General features: G+C 56.4%; 1 protein-coding gene across 5 annotated transcripts in view; it reads right to left on the bottom strand.

Moving 5' to 3' along the window:
• The window catches only part of RPS6KA2 (ribosomal protein S6 kinase A2), a 242,493-nt gene that overhangs the window by 48,990 nt on the left and 169,397 nt on the right, over nt 1–24,106 (bottom strand). For all 5 annotated transcript variants that reach the window (XM_066372859.1, XM_066372863.1, XM_066372864.1 and 2 more), the window contains 2 exons: nt 18,792–18,908; nt 11,866–11,947 (listed from right to left, as the gene is read on the bottom strand). In XM_066372859.1, coding sequence (XP_066228956.1) covers nt 11,866–11,947; nt 18,792–18,908 — 199 coding nt within the window. The remainder of the gene's footprint in view (nt 1–11,865; nt 11,948–18,791; nt 18,909–24,106) is intronic.

The following is a 24,106-nucleotide window of genomic DNA, read 5'->3' on the forward strand; positions in this document are numbered from 1 at the left end:
AGAGCCATGAACGCCACATATTTTAAAATGTAATTCCGTGAGAGCCATACAATATGTTTAACACTAAATACAAGTAAACGTGTGCATTTTATATAAGACCGACACTTTTAAAGTACAATAAGTCTCTGAATTCTTTTTAATAACGTTGTTATGCTGTTGCTAACCAATGATGAATAAAGTACTTCTCACCATTAATGCAACTTCTGGTGCCGCATGGTTTTGCTGATGGCTTTGTAGTCTGGTTGATACGTGGTGAGGTTAAGCTTCATGCAGGCGTTGAGACTTCCATCGTTAAACGTGATCGTAGGTTGGTCTTCACGTTCTTTAGATGTGAGAAAGACTGCTCACATGCATATGTAGAGCCAAATATTGTCAGTACAGCAATACTCACATGCTGCAGTGTGTGGTATATGACAGGAAGCGTGTTCCAAGTTTTGACAATCAGCTAGTCCACGGGTTGAAGTTTTTTTCATTTCTCCCCACTTGTGTTTGCTCACCAACTCTGCTTGCTGTTGTGCAAATGTTTCCATATCTTCATTCAGTGACTTGAACTTATTCACCCACATGTCTGAGGCCTTCAGGTCAGCAGCTTGTAGCTCAAAATCTCTGACAGAGACACCAGGGATGTAACTCAGGTCGGTGCTGTCCACTGCACACTCGTGTGGATGGGCGATGAACTTAAAAAGACGAGTGCGCTCATGAAATTCTCCAAAGTGCACTTTGAATGACAGCAGGAGATTAGATGTGAAGCCTGCTAGCTGCTGGAGATCAAGATGTTGAGCAGGGTCACTTACTGTGCATGCATCTTTAAACTCTCCCAGTTTTTCAAAGTGTAGTAAACGACCTGTTTCAATGTCCCACGATGAAGAGTTCCAGCTTGTTTTCAAATGCAAACACTGCTTGTTGAGGGATAAGACTGTATTTCCAATGCCTTGCATTTTCACATTGAGCTGGTTCAGATGTTCAGTCATGTCCACGAGATAGTAGAACTTCAGGAGCCACTCAGTGTTAGCTAACTCAGGATGCTCAACATTTTTCATTTCAAGAAAAGTCCAGATTTCGCTCAGACAAGCCACGAAACTGCTAAGCACCTTCTCTCTTCACCACCAATGCACATTGCTGTGCAGAAGCAGACCAGGATAATTATTCCCAACTTCATCCAGCAGTGTTTTAAACTGGCAATCATTTAAAGCTTGGGCAACAATAAAGTTGACCACCTGAATGATCAGCGACATGACCTCACCAAGCTGCTCACCACACATCTGAGCACAAAGCGCCTCCTGATGTAGGATGCAGTGAAAACTTAGGATGGGTCTCTTTTCATGTTCACGAAGAAGCGCTACGAATCCTCTGTTTTTCCCCACCATGCACGAAGCACCATCAGTACACACCGAAATAAGTTTATCTATCAGTAGATTTTTTTCTTTAGCGAACTCAGTGAAAGATTTGAATAAATCATCCCCTCTTGTTGTCTCTTTCATAGGCAAAACAGCAAGACTTTCCTCAAGTAGTGTGTCACCGACAGCATACCTTGCAATCATGCTGAACTGGGATAAATGGCTTATATCTGTTGACTCATCCAAAGCGAGAGAAAAGAATGGTGCTGCATTTATGTCCTTCACTTGTGTTGCCTCAATTTGATTTGCCATCATGATGGTACGATCATGAACAGTTCTTGCTGACAGAGACATGTCTTTTATTTGTTTGATTATCTTGTCTGTATCCGAAAAGTCGTCAAAAAGTTCATTGGCAACATCAAGCATGAATGTTTTGGCATACTCCTCATCTGTGAATGGCTTTCTGTTTCTCACAATTGCTAAAGCACCAGCAAAGCTAGCCGAATTCCAGTCACCTTGTTGGGTCCAAACACAGAGTTGCTGCTGACTAGCTTGCACTCTGCACAGTAGCTCTTGACATGCTTTCTTCCTGCTGTCCTCCGCTGGATATTTTGATGCAAATGTAGTGTGGTGTGTGTTGAAGTGCCGCTTTATATTTGACTGTTCATTGATGCAGTTTTATCATTGCATATTAGACACACTGCAGAACCTGCTCTCTCCACAAAGGCGAATTCCTCTGTCCATTCCTGCTGAAAAGTACGATACTCCTCATCTTTTTTTCTTTTAGCCATCTTCTTCGTCAAAAGGGTTTCTGCAATTAGCTAGCTGACTACTTGATTAAAAGGAGGGAAGTTTACTTCCTGACCTCACAACGACCCTTGTACATTACACATTATCCAATAAAAATTTGGTGTTGTCCCAGAGGACAGCTGTGATTGGCTCCAGCCACCCGCAACCATGAACATGAGCGGTAGGAAAGGAATGGATTGTAATACATGAGAATGTTTTATATTTTTAACATTATTATTTTTTATTAAAGATTTGTCTGCGAGCCAGATGCAGCCATCAAAAGAGCCACATCTGGCTCGCGAGCCATAGGTTCCCGACCCCTGCTCTAACTCCCGCTTTCTTGAAAGCTGAGGTTAGGCCTGGCAGGCTTTATGAGATGGAAACTAAACATTTTCACAGAGATGCCTCCTGGGTGACGCTATGTGCCTCGGACAGCGGGGGAGGGGCGACGTGACCCTGCTCTGCTACGTGATGCTGAATTCAGGGACCTTGTTAACGTGCCCGGTCATCACTCTCTCGCTGTAGAGATCCACACGCCCCTTTGTAAGTAATGAGTCACCGCGGGGTGATGATACTTGGGTATGGAATGACGTGTGGGTTCCCTACCAACCCTTCATTCATCGAAGTTAACTTATGTCTATGACCTCTGCTTGACTCCTAAGGGTGACAACAATGTCAGTTTTCTCATTTCTGATGGAACTGGAAATCAACAGGAAGTTTCCTTTTCTCTCTCTCTCTCTTTCTCACCAAGAATAACTGTGAACTATGGGTTAAAGAAAATAAAAAGGTTTAGTTTGTTATAACCAATGACAATATTATTATTCTTGGTGATGACATTGTCCAAAGTATAGCCATCTGGGAATACAGATGGAATTTGAGGCAAAAATAAACATAGAGCCAGACCGGGCGGTGGTGCAGTGGATAGAGCGTTGGACTAGGATGCGGAGGACCCAGGTTCGAGACCCCGAGGTCGCCAGCTTAAGCGTGGGCTCATCTGGTTTGAGCAAAGCTCACCAGCTTGGACCCTTACTCGCTGGCTTGAGCAAGAGGTTACTCAGTGTGCTGAAGGCCCACGGTCAAGGCATATATGAGAAATCAATCAATGAACAACTAAGGTGTCGCAACGAAAAACTGATAATTGATGCTTCTCATCTCTCTCTGTTCCTGTCTGTCCCTATCTATCCCTCTCTCTGACTCTCTCTCTGTCTCTGTAAAAAAAACAAAACAAAACAAAACAACAACAAAAAACAAACATAGAAACAAAAAAGGTTGCCACTTGAGAATAAGAACAACTCCAAGATCCCTGTAAGAAATCGGGTGCCCAGCATAGCGTCTACGTGACCTCATAGGTCCCCATACGGGCAACGCAGGGAATGTCCTCAGATAGTTAAGTAAGGATTGTGTTATGGAGCTGGGCACTTACAGTCTTCCAAACCTGGCCTTGTGACATGCACGGTCACAATTTCATAGTAATATGTCCTTCCGTAAGGACACCTGTAATAAATAATAGTGACCAGCCCTGGAGAGGCCGTGGACGAGTTGGGACCCTTGTGCCCTGTTGGTGGGAGTGTAAAATGCTGCAGCCACTGTGGAGGACAATGTGGCAGTGTCTTAAAATAGTCACACACGTACCACTATATTTGTAACAGGCTGCTTCTTCGCTAAGTTTCCTCAGGCTACTTAGAAACAATCTTTCCAAACAAGTGGCTATGCTAATTTAAAGTAACTCATACTCTGTGCTTGACCATGATTCTCTAAGATCAAATACTATCAACACATTGACCTCATCTAAGCTGTTCCTGCACACGAAGGTAACAGTTTCTGCAAAAATAAACTTTAGCTGCAACGAGAGAAATCTTAGTGGTTTTTCATTTCTTTTACTGTTTCAAATTCACAGTGAAAGAGCGCGGTAATTGAATAACTCTAATTTTAGAATATGAAGATGTGTTACATTTTATTTTAAGCACTGGACAACAGATGTCCCCACGATTCCTTTGTTCCCAGCCCTGCTGCCATGAAAAGCAAACTCACTTGCTGTTTTTTATCTTTTATTTTATTTTTTTACAGTTAAATATGGTCACCCTCTATATGACCCAGAAATCCCACTCCTAGGGGCAGGGACTCGATTCCCCTGAGAACAGGTAGCGAGGACTCGGGCGGAGAGAAGCATGGGACGCAGTGGGAACAGAAAGGTGTCTCTCGAAGGCACCGGCTGAGGAGATGCCTGGACGGCCGCGTCGGCAGCTTCCGGGGGAGGACGCGTGGGAGTATCAGGGACAGTCGGGGCGCCGGACCATCCTCCCGATACTCTCAGTCAAGAAGCCTCTCTGAGCAAGCTGCCGTGTGGACACACGGGCTCTGACACCCCCCAGAGGCGGCGGGCTCGTGGTGACAACCTCAGCCGGTGCCTGTGGCCATGCAGGAGTCCAGGACGGACGAGACCAGACTCCTGTCACCGGAGGTGGGTCCTCTCCTGGGCAAAGTCCCTGTTCCATCCGCCTGTCCAGCCCCCCCCCCCCCCCCAGGAAAGCCGGGCGGCAGAGAACAGGGACACCGTGGTCCTGCACACCCCGTGCCAGGAAAGCCGGGCGGCAGAGAACAGGGTCACCGTGGTCCTGCACACCCCGTGCCAGGAAAGCCGGGCGGCAGAGAACAGGGTCACCGTGGTCCTGCACACCCCGTGCCATCTCCTCGTCAGGTTCCGCTGCCGGCGCTGGGTGTGATCACCTGAAACCTGTCTAGGATGGGTGTTATTGTCATGGCGTCCATGGGGAATGTGGTAGAACTGTTCAGTCACATGTCTGACGGGTCACAGAAAACAAAGGCCATAACAACCTGGTGCAAAAACTGGGAAAAGATCTCGTGTTCAAATTTCCATACAGGCCGTCTGGTTAGAGTGGAAAAATAGGTATTTCCACCCTGCATTTTACACAAAAAAATAAATCCCAGGCCTACGAAAGGGTTAAACCAGGCGCCGGGAATCTGTTTAATAAAAAGCAGTGGAAGAAACAACAGGGGAAACAGTGACATGCTGAGTTATCAAACACCTACGAACTGGCCGTCAGAAGGCTGCGAACCTCAACGAAGAGGCCAGCAGAAAATTTCAAGATTATCTGAAACAAACAGAAACAGGGCCAGGAGCCCAAATAAACAGCCTGTCTAAATGCTCTTATTATGTCTAAAACAATAGAGAAAGGCCCCGGGACTCCAGCCCCGGCCGCGGATGTGGTGCAACGCTGATGGAGCGCACAGGTCCGGGAAAACATCGCCACAAACGTGCTTTGTGAGACTAGCACACACCCGGTCGGACCCCAGCGGCCTGGGTCCAGATGGGCAGGAAACAGGAAAGGCTGTTCGCTCCAGCACAGGGTCTTATCACCGCTGACAACCAGGCATGCAACTGACCGGGCCTCGTTCCCGGGGACGAACACAGGGACACACGGTGAGGCCAGTCGTCACCCCAGGCGGTGCCCTTCAGACACGAGACAACACGCGTGAGACCAGCTCTGCAGAGGGGAGCGCGGGCAGCTCCAGGCCTCCAGACACGAGACAACACGTGTGAGAGCAGCTCTCCAGAGGGGAGCGCGGGCAGCTCCGGTCCTTCAGACACGAGACAACACGCGTGAGACCAGCTCTCCAGAGGGGAGCGCGGGCAGCTCTGGTCCTTCAGACATGAGACAACACGCGTGAGACCAGCTCTCCAGAGGGGAGTGCGGGCAGCTCCGGCCCTGCAGACACGAGACAACACGCGTGAGACCAGCTCTCCAGAGGGGAGCGCGGGCAGCTCCGGCCCTGCAGACACGAGACAACACGCGTGAGACCAGCTCTCCAGAGGGGAGTGCGGGCAGCTCCGGCCCTGCAGACACGAGACAACACGCGTGAGACCAGCTCTCCAGAGGGGAGCGCGGGCAGCTCCAGGCCTCCAGACACGAGACAACACGCGTGAGACCAGCTCTCCAGAGGGGAGCGCGGGCAGCTCCAGGCCCGTCTGCTGGGCCGAGCCCCCACGCTGACCGCCCCGCTGCCCTTTCTTCGTGGCCTCGGGAACCCTCGGGCCAGATCCACGGGCGGAGAGAAAGGGCTGGAACCCAGGCTGTGCCACTGGATCGGCACCGACGGTTCTTCCACCAAGTAAGAAACAGACACTAAGAGGAGCCTCCCGTTTCCTGAGGCTGAGCACGTGCCAGCTGCCTCCGGACAGCTCAGGGCTCTGCAGCGTTGAGCCTTCAGACCCAGGAGCAAAGAGCAGACGGCCAGAGAGGTGGTCCCTTCACCCTCCGGCGCTGCCCCTCAGTGAGCCGCGGAGACTGTGGAGTGACGCGGGCCACACGGTCCCATCCGGCAGCTCCAGCCCGGCGCACTCAGGAGCCAACCAACGGCCCGGATGCAACTTTCCCGCGTTCGACGGGTCAGTCTGGAATCGAGCAGGCTTGCTACTGTGGACGTAAAAAGAGAAACATTCCACGCCATTTTGTGATTTGATAACAATCCGTAGGACTTGGGTATAAAATAATTTTTATCTCTTTTCTGCATTTCAAATCAGCCCTGTCCTGTGGCTGGCCCGCCGCGTGGGGGTGGGGGCCGGGCAGCTCCGGGGTTTGCTCTGCTCTGCACAGCGAGCTGCACCTCCTGGCGTGGCGGCGACCTCACCCGACCCTCAGCCGTCATGGCTGTGCCGCTGCGACAGAGGTGGGGAGGCCGATCAGCTCACCCTGCTGGACACGACACAGCAGGACCGAGGACTTTCTGAAACCCTGTCTCCGCAGGATCAGGTACGTCCTCGTGACTCCCGAGTCCCACACCCTCAGGCACGTCCTCGTGACTCCCGAGTCCCACACCCTCAGGGACGTCCTCGTGACTCCCGAGCCCCACATCCTCAGGGACGTCCTCGTGACTCCCGAGCCCCACACCCTCAGGCACGCCCTCGTGACTCCGGAGCCCCACACCCTCAGGGACGTCCTCGTGACTCCGAGTCCCGCACCCTCAGGGACGTCCTCGTGACTCCGAGTCCCGCATCCTCAGGCACGTCCTCGTGACTCCCGAGTCCCGCATCCTCAGGCACGTCCTCGTGACTCCCGAGTCCCGCATCCTCAGGCACGTCCTCGTGACTCCGAGTCCCACACCCTCAGGCACGTCCTCGTGACTCCCGAGTCCCCAATCCTCAGGCACGTCCTCGTGACTCCCGAGTCCCCAATCCTCAGGCACGTCCTCGTGACTCCCGAGTCCCCAATCCTCAGGCACGTCCTCGTGACTCCCGAGTCCCACATCCTCAGGCACGTCCTCGTGACTCCCGAGCCCCGCACCCTCAGGCACGTCCTCGTGACTCCCGAGCCCCGCACCCTCAGGGACGTCCTCGTGTCTCCCGAGTCCCACACCCTCAGGCACGTCCTCGTGACTCCGGAGCCCCACATCCTCAGGGACGTCCTCGTGACTCCCGAGCCCCACATCCTCAGGGACGTCCTCGTGACTCCCGAGCCCCACATCCTCAGGGACGTCCTCGTGACTCCCGAGCCCCACACCCTCAGGCACGTCCTCGTGACTCCCGAGCCCCACACCCTCAGGCACGTCCTCGTGACTCCGAGTCCCACACCCTCAGGCACGTCCTCGTGACTCCCGAGTCCCACACCCTCAGGGACGTCCTCGTGACTCCGAGTCCCACACCCTCAGGCACGCCCTCGTGACTCCGAGCCCCACATCCTCAGGGACGTCCTCGTGACTCCCGAGTCCCACATCCTCAGGCACGCCCTCGTGACTCCGAGTCCCACATCCTCGGGCACGTCCTCGTGACTCCCGAGCCCCACACCCTCAGGCACGAGGTTTGTGGACCTGCCTCTTCAGGACCGTCACCCTGCAGGACCCGGGGGGGTTTGTGACCGGTTTCTCTCGCTTAATGTCTTATCTGCAAGATGCACCCACGTTGCAGCACAAATCGGTATTTCATTTCTTTGTTGCTGAATATATTCTGCAGTACAGCTACGCCACGTTTTATTTACTCACTAGAGGAAGGATATTGTTGCTGTTTGTTTGTTTGTTTGCTCTCTGGGCTGTTGGGAATTGGCCGTGTGGCTATGGCCACCTTGTGCCAAGTGTCTGGGTGGCCGCACGTTGTCACTTGTCTAGTTCGCACGCTGACGCGTGAACGGGCGACTCGTGAGCCGGCTCCGTGGTTCACCTTTTCAGCCCGTGCAGGAGTGGCCATGCGACTCATAGACCTGCACGTGACCCTGACCTCCCAGAGGCCTGATGTCACTCCCTGTGTTCTAGGGGACTCCTGCTCAGTGAAGGGTGATCTGATTAACACTCGGAGATAGAACGTGGAAACCTTCTCTGTTTGCTGCATACTGTTCACACAGCTTTGTTTCCCACGTGTTTTAATGCGTATAGAAAAATGACCAAAAAAAAAAGGCTTTTATAAAAAAATTATGTTATTACTAGAATCTTGGCATGTTTTGGCCAAGTTCAATGGACAGTTTTACGAAGGTGATCACAGCTGCAATAAACGACGTTCACTATAAAGCCCATGGTTTAGCTCGTTGCTATGGATACTCTGGATCGGGGTCCCCAAACTACGGCCCATGGGCCGCATGCGGCCCCCTGAGGCCATTTATCTGCCCCCGCCGCAATTCCGGAAGGGGCACCTCTTTCATTGGTGGTCAGTGAGAGGAGCACATTGACCATCTCATTAGCCAAAAGCAGGCCCATAGTTCCCATTGAAATACTGGTCAGTTTGTTGACTTAAATTTACTTGTTCTTTATTTTAAATATGGTATTTTTGTTCCTGTTTTGTTCTTTTACTTTAAAATAAGATATGTGCAGTGTTCATAGGGATTTGTTCCTAGTTTTTTTTATAGTCCGGCCCTCCAACGGTCTGAGGGACAGTGAACTGGCCCCCTGTGTAAAAAGTCTGGTGACCCCTGCTCTGGATAACTACCCAGGTATCTGCGTTAAAGCAGAATGCCCAGGTCAGAGGACCCACAGCTTTTCGGGCAAAAGAATTACTGGGACAAGTTTAAAAAAAATGTCAAATTCAAGGCTCGGCCCCTGAGAGATCGGGCTTCAGCAGGTCAAGTGGTGCCAGGGAACCCATTTTAGCTCCTTTTTCCTCCCAAACACACGTGGGAGATGCAGCCGCCACTGGGCAGAGTGGTGACCGCACCCTCCTGACCCCTTCCTCCAGTCTGGGCAGAGTGGTGACCGCTGGCCACACCATCCCGACCCCTTCCTCCAGTCTGGGCAGAGTGGTGACCGCTGGCCACACCATCCTGACCCCTTCCTCCAGTCTGGGCAGAGTGGTGACCGCTGGCCACGCTGACCGCACCGTCCTGACCCCTTCCTCCAGTCTGGGCAGAGTGGTGACCGCTGGCCACACCATCCCGACCCCTTCCTCCAGTCTGGGCAGAGTGGTGACCGCTGGCCACACCATCCTGACCCCTTCCTCCAGTCTGGGCAGAGTGGTGACCGCTGGCCACGCTGACCGCACCGTCCTGACCCCTTCCTCCAGGCTGGGCGGAGTGGTGACCGCTGGCCACGCTGACCGCACCATCCTGACCCCTTCCTCCAGGATGGGCAGAGTGGTGACCGCTGACCGCACCATCCTGACCCCTTCCTCCAGGCTGGGCAGAGTGGTGACCGCTGACCGCACCATCCTGACCCCTTCCTCCAGGCTGGGCAGAGTGGTGACCGCTGACCGCACCATCCTGACCCCTTCCTCCAGGCTGGGCAGAGTGGTGACCGCTGACCGCACCATCCTGACCCCTTCCTCCAGGCTGGGCAGAGCGGTGACCACTGACCGCACCATCCTGACCCCTTCCTCCAGGCTGGGCAGAGTGGTGACCGCTGACCGCACCATCCTGACCCCTTCCTCCAGGCTGGGCAGAGTGGTGACCGCTGACCGCACCATCCTGACCCCTTCCTCCAGGCTGGGCAGAGTGGTGACCGCTGACCGCACCATCCTGACCCCTTCCTCCAGGCTGGGCAGAGTGGTGACCGCTGACCGCACCATCCTGACCCCTTCCTCCAGGCTGGGCAGAGCGGTGACCACTGACCGCACCATCCTGACCCCTTCCTCCAGGCTGGGCAGAGTGGTGACCGCTGACCGCACCATCCTGACCCCTTCCTCCAGGATGGGCAGAGTGGTGACCGCTGACCGCACCATCCTGACCCCTTCCTCCAGGCTGGGCAGAGCGGTGACCACTGACCGCACCATCCTGACCCCTTCCTCCAGGCTGGGCAGAGTGGTGACCGCTGGCCACGCTGACCGCACCATCCTGACCCCTTCCTCCAGGCTGGGCAGAGTGGTGACCGCACCATCCTGACCCCTTCCTCCAGGCTGGGCAGAGTGGTGACCGCTGGCCACGCTGACCGCACCCTCCTGACCCCTTCCTCCAGTCTGGGCAGAGTGGTGACCGCTGGCCACGCTGACCGGACCCTCCTGACCCCTTCCTCCAGGCTGGGCAGAGTGGTGACCGCTGGCCACGCTGACCGCACCGTCCTGACCCCTTCCTCCAGGCTGGGCAGAGTGATGACCGCTGGCCACGCTGACCGCACCGTCCTGACCCCTTCCTCCAGGCTGGGCAGAGTGATGACCGCTGGCCACGCTGACCGCACCGTCCTGACCCCTTCCTCCAGGCTGAGCGGAGTGGTGACCGCTGGCCACGCTGACTGCACCATCCTGACTCATCTTCCCGGCACCACCCGTCAGCCTGCAGGCCCCCCGCCCCTCCCGGTCCGTCCTGCGTGTCCTCGGTGGAGGAGCGCCTTCCTCCTGGGAGTGCTGTCCTAAGATGGCTCGGCCTCTGTACCTGCTCTGTGACTCGTCCTGTGTTGTTACAGAGGACACCTCTACTTACCGGCTGGACAGCTCGTGACTGGAGCACAGAGCACGGCGTCTCTGCCCCCCCCTCCCACATCCCCGCTGAGGACATTGTGACCCTAAGACCTGGGAATTCAGTGTCGCTTTGACACCTCTGAGTTTCGGGGCCCCCGTGGCCTCACACGAGCCCCCTGCCCTTAGCAGGAGTCCCCACTCACCCAGAGGGCGAGACTCCCCACCCCGCCGGCTCCAGGGCAAGCTGGCCCTGCTGCACGCATCCGGTCCTCCGCCCCCCAGGCTGCAGCCCTGTCTGTCCACAGAGTGACCCAAGCCACCCGTCACCTCCTGCGAGGAACCAGGGGCCACGCCTCCCCTTCTCACCCCACAGCCTGCTCTGCTCCCCGGGAACGGGGGGATGGGCACGTGGGTGGCACAGGTGTGGCCGTCCTGCGCTCTGACTTCACCGAGGGCTGGGAGCCAGGGGTTGGGACCGTGTTTCCCCCGCCCCCAGGACACGGAGAGAAAGAAGACAGGAGTGTGACTCGCGTTCTGTTTAAAACTGAGCGATGCCGTCTGACGAAGGCCGGCCGGCCGGTCGGGTCGGTCTGTCGTCCACGCGCGGCCGCGGCAACCGGCTGTCCTCCCTCCCCCGCCCCGCTGTCTGTGCCGCGTGTGTGCAGACCAGAACATACGCGGAGGGGTGGTATTATGTCCTCTCCAAAGACTGTGTGGCGTTTGCCGGAGACGTGAAGCTCAGGAGACGCTTTCACTGTTTGTTACCAATCGGGGAGCAATGTGTCTGATGTATTCCATCACACGTATCTCCCAGGACCGGGCAGCGCTGCGCAGAATGCGCCCAACGAGCGTAGCACCGAGTGTAGACCACCGTTCCAGGTCCCAGGGGAGGCCAGCCCCCCGCACGCTCACCTTTCAAGGTCGCTTTCTTAAGGACTTTCATGGCGTAGAGCTGTCCGGCGTCTGGTCCCTTGACCTTCCTGACCAGGAACACCTTAGAGAGGGAGAGAGAGAACACAGGACATCGGAAATGGACACCTTCCTCGCCCCCCCCTGTTTGATCTGGAAAGGGGCACCCAAGGGAGTTTACAGAATTTCCAATAATATGAATGCACGCTGGGGAACCTCAGGTTTCCACTAACACCCAGGCTGCGGGGAAGCGTTTCGTGTCCTTCACACCACTGTGTGTCGACACCGCCACGTGTCTGTAGAAGGGAGCATCGTCCTGTGTTCCTGGTGCCGTTAACTTTCTGTTAAGCATTTTATGTAAGAAGTAATTCCACCCTCCTTAAAAAAAAACAAAAACAAAAAAACAACATTCTCAAGGTTTAAGGGAGCGTGACTGGTCGACTGTCAATGTCCCTTCGGAATCCCCACCGTGAAGGCAAACCAGCCACGGACCGGCGGTGGTCCTCAGGAACTGTGGTTTGCAAACAAGTTATCCACGTCATGCGGACATTTCACACTTTCTGAAGCTTTTTTTTCAGGCGTATGGAGGAAAAACGAGAAGGAAAGAGAACCGGTTGGGAGAGGCTGAGCTCAGAGTCTTGGCGGCGGCCGTCTAACAAAATCAGTAAAAACAAGGCAGGTGAGGCCGTGTGTCCGGCTGCAGATGCTGCCCGCGTGCCCCGCAGGGTGGACGGGGGCGGTCACTCCTCTCCGAGTGTCCTCCCACGGGAAGCCCATGGTGTCTGGAGGACCGGCCACAACAGATGCACAGGGACTCCGGCTCCGTGGACGAGGCTGCTCCCGTGGAGCTCGCGGAAGGGGCTGCAGCTCCACTCGCCACGGAGAACAGCAGTGGACTGCACTCCTGGCTTCTGGCCACTGAGGAGGACAGGGACCGGGGAGGGGACCGGCCGAGGGCGGGCGGTGCTTCCTGACTGCTGTCACCCGCCAGGCCCCTTGCTCCCCGGCCGGGACTGTCCAGCACCATGGAAACCACCCTCCCCCCTGTCTAGATGGAGACAGGGGTCAGGAGGACAGGATGCTGCCTCCAGGAGTGAGGGTCCTGGGAGATTGTGGGCAGTGAGACACGGGCTTCCCTGCTCCAGGGTTTTGGACGACACGTCCCTGGGAATGAACGCTCATCTTTGGGAGACACCTGGCGAGTGTGCGTCCCGGGTTTTTCTCGTCGGCGGGATAAACAAGCCTCCTGTGGAGAGTCCGGGCCCGAGTCTCCCGGCCCAGGGACACTGGATGCAGGCTCCAGCCCCTCCCCACCGCCGGCCTCCTCAGAGGACGGAGCGGACAGCAGGCCCGGCCCGGGATTCCTGCTGGGGACGTGCTTCCTGACAGGCGGTCAGAGGGCGGTGCAGAGAGAGAGCGCGAAACTTCTGCTTCGAGACCCTCCATGGTGGGAAGCCACGGCACGCAGTGCATTTCCTGCGTGTATCCTGAGCCCTCCAGCCCTCCTGCGGTACCTGATGTCACCTCAGAGGTCATGGGGTGAGGAGCTGGGGTCAGCAGGGAAGTGTGGGTGGCCCTGTCCCCTCTCTGGGCAGGTGCGGGAGGGTGTGAGAAGACAGGAAGGCCCACACAGGCCAACGGTCCTCCTGAGGGGACAGGGACATGGACCAGAGCTCAGCTCCCAGAGGACAGGAGCAGAAGCTGCACCTGGAAGGGGGTGGCAGTGGGACAGCTGTGTGTCACCCTGCGTTAGGCGGCGGTGACCCCAGTGAGAGGCAGGTGTCGTCCTCTGGGCCGGAGCACGGACGAGCTGGTGCAAACATTCCAGAGGCCGTACTCCCCGCCCTGGTGACTGAGGGTGGCTGTGCAGGGCTCCGTGGGTGGACCAGCCCGGCCACTGGCTCAGGGCGGGGAGAAGCCGCCTTGTGTCATTCCTCAAACCTGCCATGGGCTCGGGAGGGGGCAGATGAATGCCCTCCTTCTGTTCCAAGGAGACCCAGTTATTAGTCCCAATAGGAGCCATTCTTATAATCAGAGAACTGGTGATGACAAGGAAACCCCTCTTTCAAATCGAGAGCTCCCCAAAGGGACACTGAACAGAGCGTACGAAGGTTTTGTGTCCGACGGCCCAGCGTCTGGATGGGAACGGCCCCTGTTCCCCAGTGGACCTTGCAATGCTGTAGGGGTGGCCATGAACTCACACATGCATATGTATGAGGGTTTAAGGACTCACAGGGGGGTGAGAACCCCATTCCACTTAGGCCTCAACTGAAAACCAGGATCACACAAGCAGCCCCCACTGCAGACATAGCGTAAAGATGTCGGAGGGCTGCGCATAAAACTCTTCTCTCCTCTATCGTACGTCTTCCGGGCTTTAACAATGAGATGGTTGACGCAAAGGCTATTTTACCTCTCGTTTTAAAAGGAAGGGTTCTAATTCGTTTTTGGACAGCGCAGGAAGAGAACCCACTCTGTCGATGGCTGTCAGCCCCCCCTCTGGGTGCCAGCCCTGTGGCGGGAGCGGCCCCGGGGCAAACGGAGGGCCCTGTGGTGGGAGATCGGCAGCAGCGGAGAGGAAAGTACTAAACACGGTAAAGTCAGCTTCCGAAGGCGCTCAGCCAGTGGAGACGAGACGGGCTTCCTGGGCCACGGGGCGTCAGGCACGTCGACTGCGTCCTGTGATCCTCTCTCCTCCTCTCTGTCCTCCTCGGGGAACGTGGGAACACATCCTGATGTCGGGAACCAAGCTCCCAGGCAGCTCTGACAATCGCACCCAATATAGTCGCTGGAGCCGGAATATTTCATGCTGGCGGCTCCGGTGTCATTTTTAGAACTGCTATCTCGGCAGCTCAGCCTGCGACTCCGCGGAGACGGTTCTTGAGGACGCCGCACGCGGGGACAGGTGCTCTGTCATTCTGAACCGCCCCGAGCCTCCTCCACGTCTCCGGCATCAACAAGACCCGCTTCCCGGCTCAGGGCAGGACGCTCCGCTCTCGCTCTCCCTCAGCTCTGGACCGTCCACGGGTCCGCCTGTCCCTCAGCACACACACCCACTGTGACAACCTCCCCCCAGAGGAAGACACGTAACGACCGTTCTTACAGTGTCACCAGGGAAGTGACAGGGGAGATGGGCAGTTTGGGGTTGGGTTTGAGCCCCTCCGAGCGTGGGAACCGCACCTGCACCCCACACCCTGGGCACCGAGAGAACACGTTCCCTCCCGATTGGCTGGTGGTCACCCCGTGGCGGGGCAAACGTTCCCTCCCGATCGGCTGGTGGTCACCCCGTGGCAGGGCAAACGTTCCCTCCCGATCGGCTGGTGGTCACCCCCTGGCGGGGCGAGGGGGAGGGGGGAGGGGCCAGCCCGCGCTGCTGCCCCCACTCCGCCCCGCAGGGACGCCCCAGCACTGGACGGACTCCCACCTTTCCAGAGTGTTCCACCGCTTTCTGAATTCAGCACCTGCACCTGTACTGCCGCCGCCTCTGCCCGGCTGCACTGAAACCCCGACGGTTCCAACACGTGACCAGGGACCACGACCGGCTCCACCGACCCCAGCAACCTGGTCCAGCACGGGTCTCTGGGCTCCCTACGCTCTGCAGGGTGGACTTCCGAGACCTGAGCCCACGAGAGCGTGTGGGACACCCCGGGGCTGCCGGCTCAGTGTCCCTGCACCAGGACCCCTCCTCTGGGGTTTAGCGTTGCTTGGTGACAGGGACAAGCTTACGGCTACACAGCGGAGAGCAGAGGACTAGCAGGCCGGTTAGCAGGGGACCCACGTGGCTAAGGTGAGATGACAGAGCCACTCACAGGGCTCCGGGGAGGGTGGGGCCGGGAGCGGGCACCGGCGGGAAGGTCTCCGCGGCAGGGGCTGCGTTTCGTTCGTTTCTGCGTCTCCAGCGTCTGTGATCACAGATGGACGGAGGAAGGACGGGAGGGACTGGTGATGGGTGACAAACGACCCCGGGACGCTGGGGGCCGACGCACACCAGCTCCTGGCCGTTCCGAGCTGCGTCTGACAGAGCCTCCTGCAGGCTAGAGACAGCGACGTGCCCGCCTGGCCCGTCTGGGCCGCAGGGCGCAGCCTCCTGCCTCAGGACACCTATCGATACATTTACGTGGAGATGAAGAATGAAACAATAGGGGGCATCAGAACACACGGCTTTCCCCCTCTTGTCACTACTTCTGCTGTTATGAAACGTTCACCACACGGGGCCTGAGTGGACAGACACATTTCGGCTCCTGCTCTCCGGTGCCCGACGCTGGCTCCGAGCTCAGGGAACGTCTGAGTGAGGATTTCCAGAAAAACACCTCTTCTTCCCGGAGCCCTGCCCTGACTGTCAGGCCAGCACCCTTGTCCGCAGGAGCCCTGACCTTCCCCTCCACCCTCAGCAGAGGCACGGACCCGGCTGACCCCAAACGCCAGGGGTGGCCGAGCGCGCGGGAGGCGCTCACGGAGGTGAAAGGTCATGGCGCTGCCCCCGCCTCCGTCTTCCGGTCTCTCTGCTCGTTACTGTCTCCTGAGCGGCACCTGTGGGCTCCGCGTGTCACGGTGGCCCGAGGAAGCGCTGTGGCGTCCTCCCAGGTCACCCGCCGTCCCACGAGGATTGATTCTGCCAAACACCATTTTATGCCTCTGGTTGCTTTTCGAAGAAGGGTTGTTGCTTTTTTAAAGCAAAACTGAAATGCAAAATTTGAGATTTGGAAGGACTTGGAAAAGACCTTTTCTCCTTTTAAAAAAAAAAAAATGTCCCAGATGCGTTTAAAAAAAAAAAAAAGGTCGTTTTCTGTCTGCGTTTGTTCTGTCAGTTTTCAGAATGAACCCTGGAGCCTCCGTCTGTGTCCCGCTGAGCTCAGGGAGCCCTGTCCCACCTCTGTGCCACCAGCACCTTGACACGCGGGTGGCATCACACCAAGTAAGAGTCCCTCGGTGACGACGAGTCAGCCATCACCTGGGCAGCGCCCCCTGGGCCTCGTGCCTCAGGACAGACGGAGGGACCCGGCTGACCACGTTCCAACGATGGTCGAATTCAGACACGCGGGCAGCACCTTTGAAGGCAGAGGAGGGGGCCCTCCACCTGTGTCCATGTCGCGATCGTGGTCCTTGGGGAAAGGATTGTGCCCCCCACCTCATTTCTAATAATCCCCGGGGTCTCCCAGCACCACAGGAAGCAGTGTTGCCGTTTCCCTGGGAGACGGAAGTCCTGACTCCCCACAAACACCTGTGCCCCACAGCAAACGGCCATTTCCGCAAGCCACACGATTCCTAGTCCTGGTCTTGGCACAGTTCAAACTAACAGGCTTGTATCTATCTTAGTGTAAACACAGTCCTTACCACATTCCAGGGAGGGGGGAAGGAAAAGAGGGAAGAAAAACACATTCTACCTTCTGAGGACGCCAAGAGATACATTTCCCAAACAATCACATCTCGTGCTCTGTAGGCGATTACCCAGGGCAGCACGACCACACTATCGATCCAACACGCACCCACCAGGGGCCGGGTTTCGCCAAGGTACCCAGTCCTGTGGGGAAGGGGCCGGCGTGGCGAGGGTCCACACGCCCTACGGGACCCCGCTCTGCTCACTGTCCGGGAGACGGTGGCTTCAGGGCCACCCCCTGGTCTACGAGCATGCCGTCTGGGTCGGTCCAATGCTGCCAGTCACACCAGGGCGCAGAGAGGAGGCACTGCCCCGGGCAATTCACGTGTTCACGTGTCCCTGACACGAAGAGATCTGCAGACCTCCTGCTGTCCACGGACGTGTCCTGAGTATAAAGACCCAGCTAGCTCTCACTTCCTGATGGGAATTCACTTCCATGTGTTTTCTTTTCTTTTCTTTTTTTTTTGTATTTTTTCTGAAGCTGGAAACGGGGAGAGACAGTCAGACAGACTCCCGCATGCGCCCGACTGGGATCCACCCGGCACACCCACCAGGGGTGACGCTCTGCCCACCAGGGGGCGATGCTCTGCCCATCCTGGGCGTCGCTCTGTTGCGACCAGAGCCACTCCAGCGCCTGGGGCAGAGGCCACAGAGCCATCCCCAGCGCCCGGGCCATCTTTGCTCCAATGGAGCCTTGGCTGCGGGAGGGGAAGAGAGAGACAGAGAGGAAGGAGAGGGGGAGGGGTGGAAAAGCAGATAGGCGCCTCCCCTGTGTGCCCTGGCTGGGAATTGAACCCGGGACCTCCACACGCCAGGCCGACACTCTACCACTGAGCCAACAGGCCAGGGCTTCCATGTGTTTTCAAGGTAAACAAGAAAAGAAAACCAAACAGCTCTGGGCACAGACACAGCCTGGCAACAGTGGGAAGGGGTCCACGTGGGATGTCCACAGGGTGACTGCACGGAGTGGTGTGTATTATCCCCACGTTACAGACGTTTCAAGGGGCAAACTAACTGTGCAAGTGACATGCGGGGGGGGGGGCAGCCAGGACTGGCCCCCGCCTCCCTGACCCCTGAGTGACCCCTCCAAGGGCACCATCTCCCTTTCTCTTTGCTGCTTCTCCTCTTAGTTTTCCTTTCTTCAAAACCAAACCAGACCTGTGAAGGATTCAATGGCTACAGCTCAATAACCTCCTCACCACGATGGTCACATCACAGCCGGGGAAGGAAGCCACTACAAGAGGAAAAGATGTGTGCGATGTTCTTGGGGTTGCAGTCCCCGCTCTGCACAGCTCTGTGGTGACAAAATTCTAGCCGTGCAAAGTGAGGCCACAGTCCTGACGTCTGCGTGGGTTCCAGTTAGCACGGGACCCCCGCCAAGGGAAGATCACCTGTGAACTCCACTCCCTCAGCCAGGGGGCCATGCTCCCGTTGTATTTGGGGGTCACCTCCACCACCTCCTCATCACCGGACATCCGAGCGCTCCGCCCTGAGATGGGGGGGACCCGCCACGGGGGAACAGGACTCGCTCAGAGGGAGTCGAAGATGAACTTACCTTTCCGTAGGATCCTTGTCCTAAGACCTTCAGCAGTTCGAACTGGGAAGGGTCGGCCTTTTCGAAGCCCTCCTTCACATGGTGGCTGATGTCAATCTCTTTGACGATGCCTTCTTCCTGCAAGAGAGCAGTGACACTCGTGAGCCTGCCGACCCCGGGGGCCCGGGACTCCGCCACGGTGTCGCTCTACACGGAAGTGACGCCTCAGTCCCCTTGGGTACTTTGCCAACAGTTCCATCAGTGCCCGTGGTGGGGGGCCTTGCTCTTCCATCCTGGGGTCTGACCAGCATCTCACGGAGATGGAAAGGGTCTCTCAGTGAGGTCCACTCTGCCTCTGGACAGTGCGGACAAAAGGCTGGACGGGGAAGGACACGGAAAGCAGGGGACAAGAGGACCCTGAGAATTTGTTTCACTGTCCACACTGCCTCTCAGAAGGTCCGCGGCAGGCGCACGGGACGGGGAGGGGGGGAGCGGTCTGTGGAACACAGAGGTCTCCTCCTCAGGCCTCAGGCACCCCGTCCCGGATGTTTCTACCAAGAATGTGGCTCGCCACCCTAGAGGTGGCGTTGCAGAAGAAGCAGAGATTTCTCAGCAGAAAAGAAAAAGCTCCTGATCGTTCAATGAAACCACTGACAGAAATCATCAGAAATTTTCACCAGAGAACTTCCTGTCCCCAGAGACGTACTGCGTCACGGGCACAGGGCTGGGCTGTCTGTGCAGGTGTCAGCCGCTGGGGACAGGAAACCTGGAGAGACAGTGTGCTCCCCGACATCGGAGCCTGACTGGGCCCTGAATTTATGTCTGTGCTCCTCTGAGCCTCCCATGCTGTCCGTCTGACCAACGGACTGTTCACCCGGGGGCACGGCTTTGGCACCAGGCTGGGCATCGGGAAAACGTCAGAAGGGGCTGAGAAACTCTAAAATACCAAAAACTAGCGACCTGTAATGACATGCACCTTGTGTTCTGGGCACGCAGGACATTTCATATGTTGTTATTATTTTTTATCTCCTGAAAAACCATACAGAGTGGCAGTTTCATCTCAACTATGGTTACACAGCCCGAGTGTCAGAGTGGGGTCTCCCTCCACTCATGGACGCGTCGTGTCTAATAGAGCGAATATTTCCCAGAGGAATCGTAGCAGCAATAATCCACGTTACAGTGGTCTCTGAGACGTTTGAAAAACCTAGCTTCTCAAAAGTTAAAAGTGGTTTGATTTTACCTCCTGGTAACCAGGATCAACCACCCCTCAAAGCGGAGAGCAGGAGGTGCTGTAAAACCTCGCTGGGCAGGTCGGCAGCTGAGCTGTTACCTTCTCTTTCTTTAAGAGTTAAAGGGAAGACCTGGAACGCTCTCATCTTCAAGGAGTATTTACCATTTTTTGTAAAAGCAGAGTGTGTGTGTGTGTGTTTTGCGACGAAGACAGAGAGAGACAGAGAGAGTGACAGACAGGGACAGACAGGAAGGGAGAGAGATGAGAAGCATCAATCATCAGTTTTTCGTTGCGACACCTTAGTTATTCATTGATTGATTTCTCATATGTGCCTTGACTGGGGGGCTACAGCAGACCGAGTGGCCCCTTGCTCAAGCCAGCAGCCTTAGGCTCAAGCTGGTGAGCCTTGTTCAAACCAGATGAGCCTGTGCTCAAGCCGGCAACCTAGGGGTTTCGAACCTGGGTCCTCTGCTTCCCAGTCTGACGCTCTATGCACTGTGCCACCGCCTGGTCAGGCTTTTTTAAAAAAATATTTGTAAAAACAAGCAATGATTCCAGCCTGGGTGAATATCCCTGCGTGAGCTTGTGAGGTCACTATGAGCTCAGAAGACAGTGGCCGTGGACGCTCATGTAGGTCAAGTTTGGGGTGGAGATCCCATTTGGAAAAACCTACAAGCTTCTACCTGCAGTTTTCTGGGACTGCTGGACCCCACTGGCCACTGGAGACTGGGCAGCTTTTGGGGGGAGGTCTCCCCATTTGTATCAAGGAGAGGCAGAGGAAAGTGGACGCCTCCGCTTCTCCGCAGTACCACCATGATTTCCACGGGAGAACTGGACCCAGTGTGGCGGCCGCAGGCGTGATCTCCCACTTAGAAACATGGCTGGAAGCTCTCCAAGCCCCCAGAGACACGCACGCCCTCCCTCTCCACTGGAGCAAGGAATGGAAAGTCACTCGAAGGAGAATAAAATGCCCGTGCCGGTAAATACAGGGCTTCCCTGGCGACGAGCCCGTGACCGTCCCCCGCCCTCCGCCCGCAGCGGTCATCCAGAACCCCAGACTCCTGCTAAAATAACTCCAACCACGCAGCTGCAGTAACGCAACACCCGTGTTATTCACCTGATCACATCTCTCTGTGACTTCGGGAATGTGACCACGTTCACAGTCACACTGCTGAATAAGAGGTGACGTTCAACACCGCCCAGAGGCATGGGGCTGGGGGAGGGGGAGAGAATGTGGGGCCCATGAAAGGGTCAAGGACGCGGGTGGCGTGGGGCACGGACTCCTCACCTGCTGGCCCACTGCCCTCAGCCCACGGAGCAGCACGTGTGGTCAGCCCCGGAGATCTCCAGACCGTTCCTACCCTTCGACCACTCTGTTTGAAGGTTCGAAGACCCAGAACTGGAGTAAGGAGGTCACTCAACCTGCTGGGACCCCAGAGGGCCCCTCTCTGCCTCTGTGACCCTCTGTGACATCAGACAGGTCTGTCCAGCTCAGGTGGGCGCGTTCTCACAACGGGAGCCCGGGGCTCCCAGCACCCAGTGTCACACCCTACAGAGTCAGGACACCCCCTGGCGCCGCTGTGCCCGGCACGCCCATCTAGCAAGCTGGCTCCACACCTTTCTGGGAACATCAGGGTCAGCACCTCCGCTGCCCGCTGCCCGGTCCTCCCGCCCCAACTCCATTTCCATACTTCATCTTCCCGAGTCTGTGCCTTCGCCTTTCAAATCAGAGGTTTCGACACGCTTCCCTCAACGCTGCAGGTGTTGTGTGTAGATTCTCGCTGTCGACGCACCGCTGAATTTCACCCGAGAGCGGCGTGAACCCTCAGGGTTCTTCCCGGACAAAGCCGTGACGCGGTTCATCTCCTACTGCGCTCACCCAGGTCTCCCACGGCAAAGACTCCCGGCTGCGCCCAGAAGAGCCGAGCACCTCACACCGTAGATGTGGGCACTTCTGCTGTCGTACTGACATTTTGGCTGGAACTTGCCTGAGGATACCTCGTTCTTCTCTTTCTCAAGAACGTTTCTTAAAGAAGGAAAAAAGGTCTGGAATCCGTGCTGACTGCCGGGGTCTGTGTGTCTAGAAATCACCCAGAAGGAGGCGGAGAGGGGAGCATGCCCAGTGTGTCTGCGTCTGTGTCCAGACGGGACGGTCCTATTTTCTTCTGCGTTTCATCATTACAGAACCAAAGGACAACTAAGAAATAAAATACAACCCGTGCCTCATTTTGAAAGAAATGCCTTCTCTGTTTTAGGGGGCAGGTCATTTTATCTAGAACTCTGAGGACGTTAACGCCATCCTCTTAAGAAAATAAACTCCGTCCCTACGTCCTCACCGTACGGCGGTGCACATTCAGTTTCTACCAGAACTCCTGTGAGCGGGGTTTTCTTTTTTAATATCTTGGGAAATTTGGGGGAAGAGGCTGGTCCCAGGGCCAGGGGCTTGCTTCACAAGCAACGGTTTCGAGAATGTTCTAACGTGAGATTAAAAACTGGGGAAGCGAATCGCTCACGTGACGTGTGTATAGGATAATAGGTGACGGTGAGTATTTAAATCCCTGTCGGACCGTGTTTGAAGCGCTGCCTGGTTGCAGGAATCCCTGGCTGGTATCCAGAAGGTACCGGGAGAGGCCGGTGAGTGGCAGAGACGATGAAGACAGGTCCCAGAGGGCGAAAGTCACAGCTGTCCTCTCCTATCATGCCACAGTCACCAGAGGTGACACCCTCTGTTCTGACTCCTGGGCTTCCCGGTCATGAAAAGTAAATGCAAGTCAAAACTTGGGAAACAGGAATGATCAAGACACAGAAGATAGAACTTGGGCAAGTGAAAAAAGCATGGTGCTGGGTCATTCCAGAAATCACTGGTTCCCACGTAGGATATCACTTTCCAGGGAGACCAGGGGGCCCAGGGACAGGTGGGTAAGAGGCCCACCTGGGGCCAGAGGGGACTGGTCCCCTGTGAGGCTGTGAGCTCACCAACCCCAATGTCACCAGCTCTGTCCACTGCCCTCCTGGAGGAAGTCAGTGTCCACTGTCTTCACACCCTGGCTTCTCCCTCCAGCACAGGTCTGGGTCTCAGCATCTCCGGCCAACTTCCCAACACACGCAGCATTTAAATATTTTATCCAGAACTTTCCATCACTCTGAGCAAGAGGGCTTGCCACATCCACCTCGCCGGTGGCACTGCTCGAAACAGCAGCTCAGGGACGCTTTCCGAGTGGACAGGAGAGACTTTGATGTGGCTTCAGCCACTCCTGCAGGGTCCCTGTGGGAGCGTGGGCAGAAGCACCCCCACTGCCTGCCCCCCCAACATTGCACGGTCACCCTCTAACTCTTGACTGCTTGCGGCCCACGGGTCTTTGTTGCCAGTAAAGCTACGGCACCAGAGGACACATGTGCAATCCCAGTCCTAGTGGGCATTGTTCTGCACACAGGACAGATGACCACTGTGAGGCGAGAACCATTGGACACTTGGACCGCAGACTCTGGGAACAGGAAGAGACCTTCTCCCCTCAGACAGGTCGGGGGACTCTTCCAGGGAACGTAGGCAGCCAAGCGACGACCACATTCCGGTGTCCTGACTCCCAGACCAGACCCCGGTCAGCGGCCTCAGGAAGGTGTGAGGAAGCAGTGGCCAGAGGACACCAGCATCTTCTCTGCTCTTTAAATTGCCCTTCACACGTTGCATCAAGTGTGTCCGCCTTCACGGTTGTGAGCAAACGTGAAACGAAATTATACAACCAGCCTCACTTGTCCAGCCATTTCCCGGGAAACTACTATGTTTCTACAGAGGGTTCCTCTCTGGCCCTCGTGGGCTAAACATGGGCAGAGCCACTCGGGACGGGCACCATGCCCCATGGGGGGCAGTCAGGCTGGCTGCACGGGCCCAAACCAGGTGGCTTTATTAAAGAGTCAGTCCTCCACAAAACCAGGGGTCCGGGAAGCAGGAAGGACGAGGGGTGGGAATCAGCAGGGAAGCACCGGGTGAGACGAGACAGGAGACAGCAGCCCTGGACACCAGAGTGTGACACGCTGTCCCCGGGTCGAGGGGCGAGGACCTGCCCAGCTCCAGACAGGAGACAGCAGCCCTGGACACCAGAGTGTG

The sequence above is a fragment of the Saccopteryx leptura genome, chromosome 3 (genome assembly GCF_036850995.1).
Source record: "Saccopteryx leptura isolate mSacLep1 chromosome 3, mSacLep1_pri_phased_curated, whole genome shotgun sequence".
Classification (NCBI taxonomy): domain Eukaryota; kingdom Metazoa; phylum Chordata; class Mammalia; order Chiroptera; family Emballonuridae; genus Saccopteryx; species Saccopteryx leptura.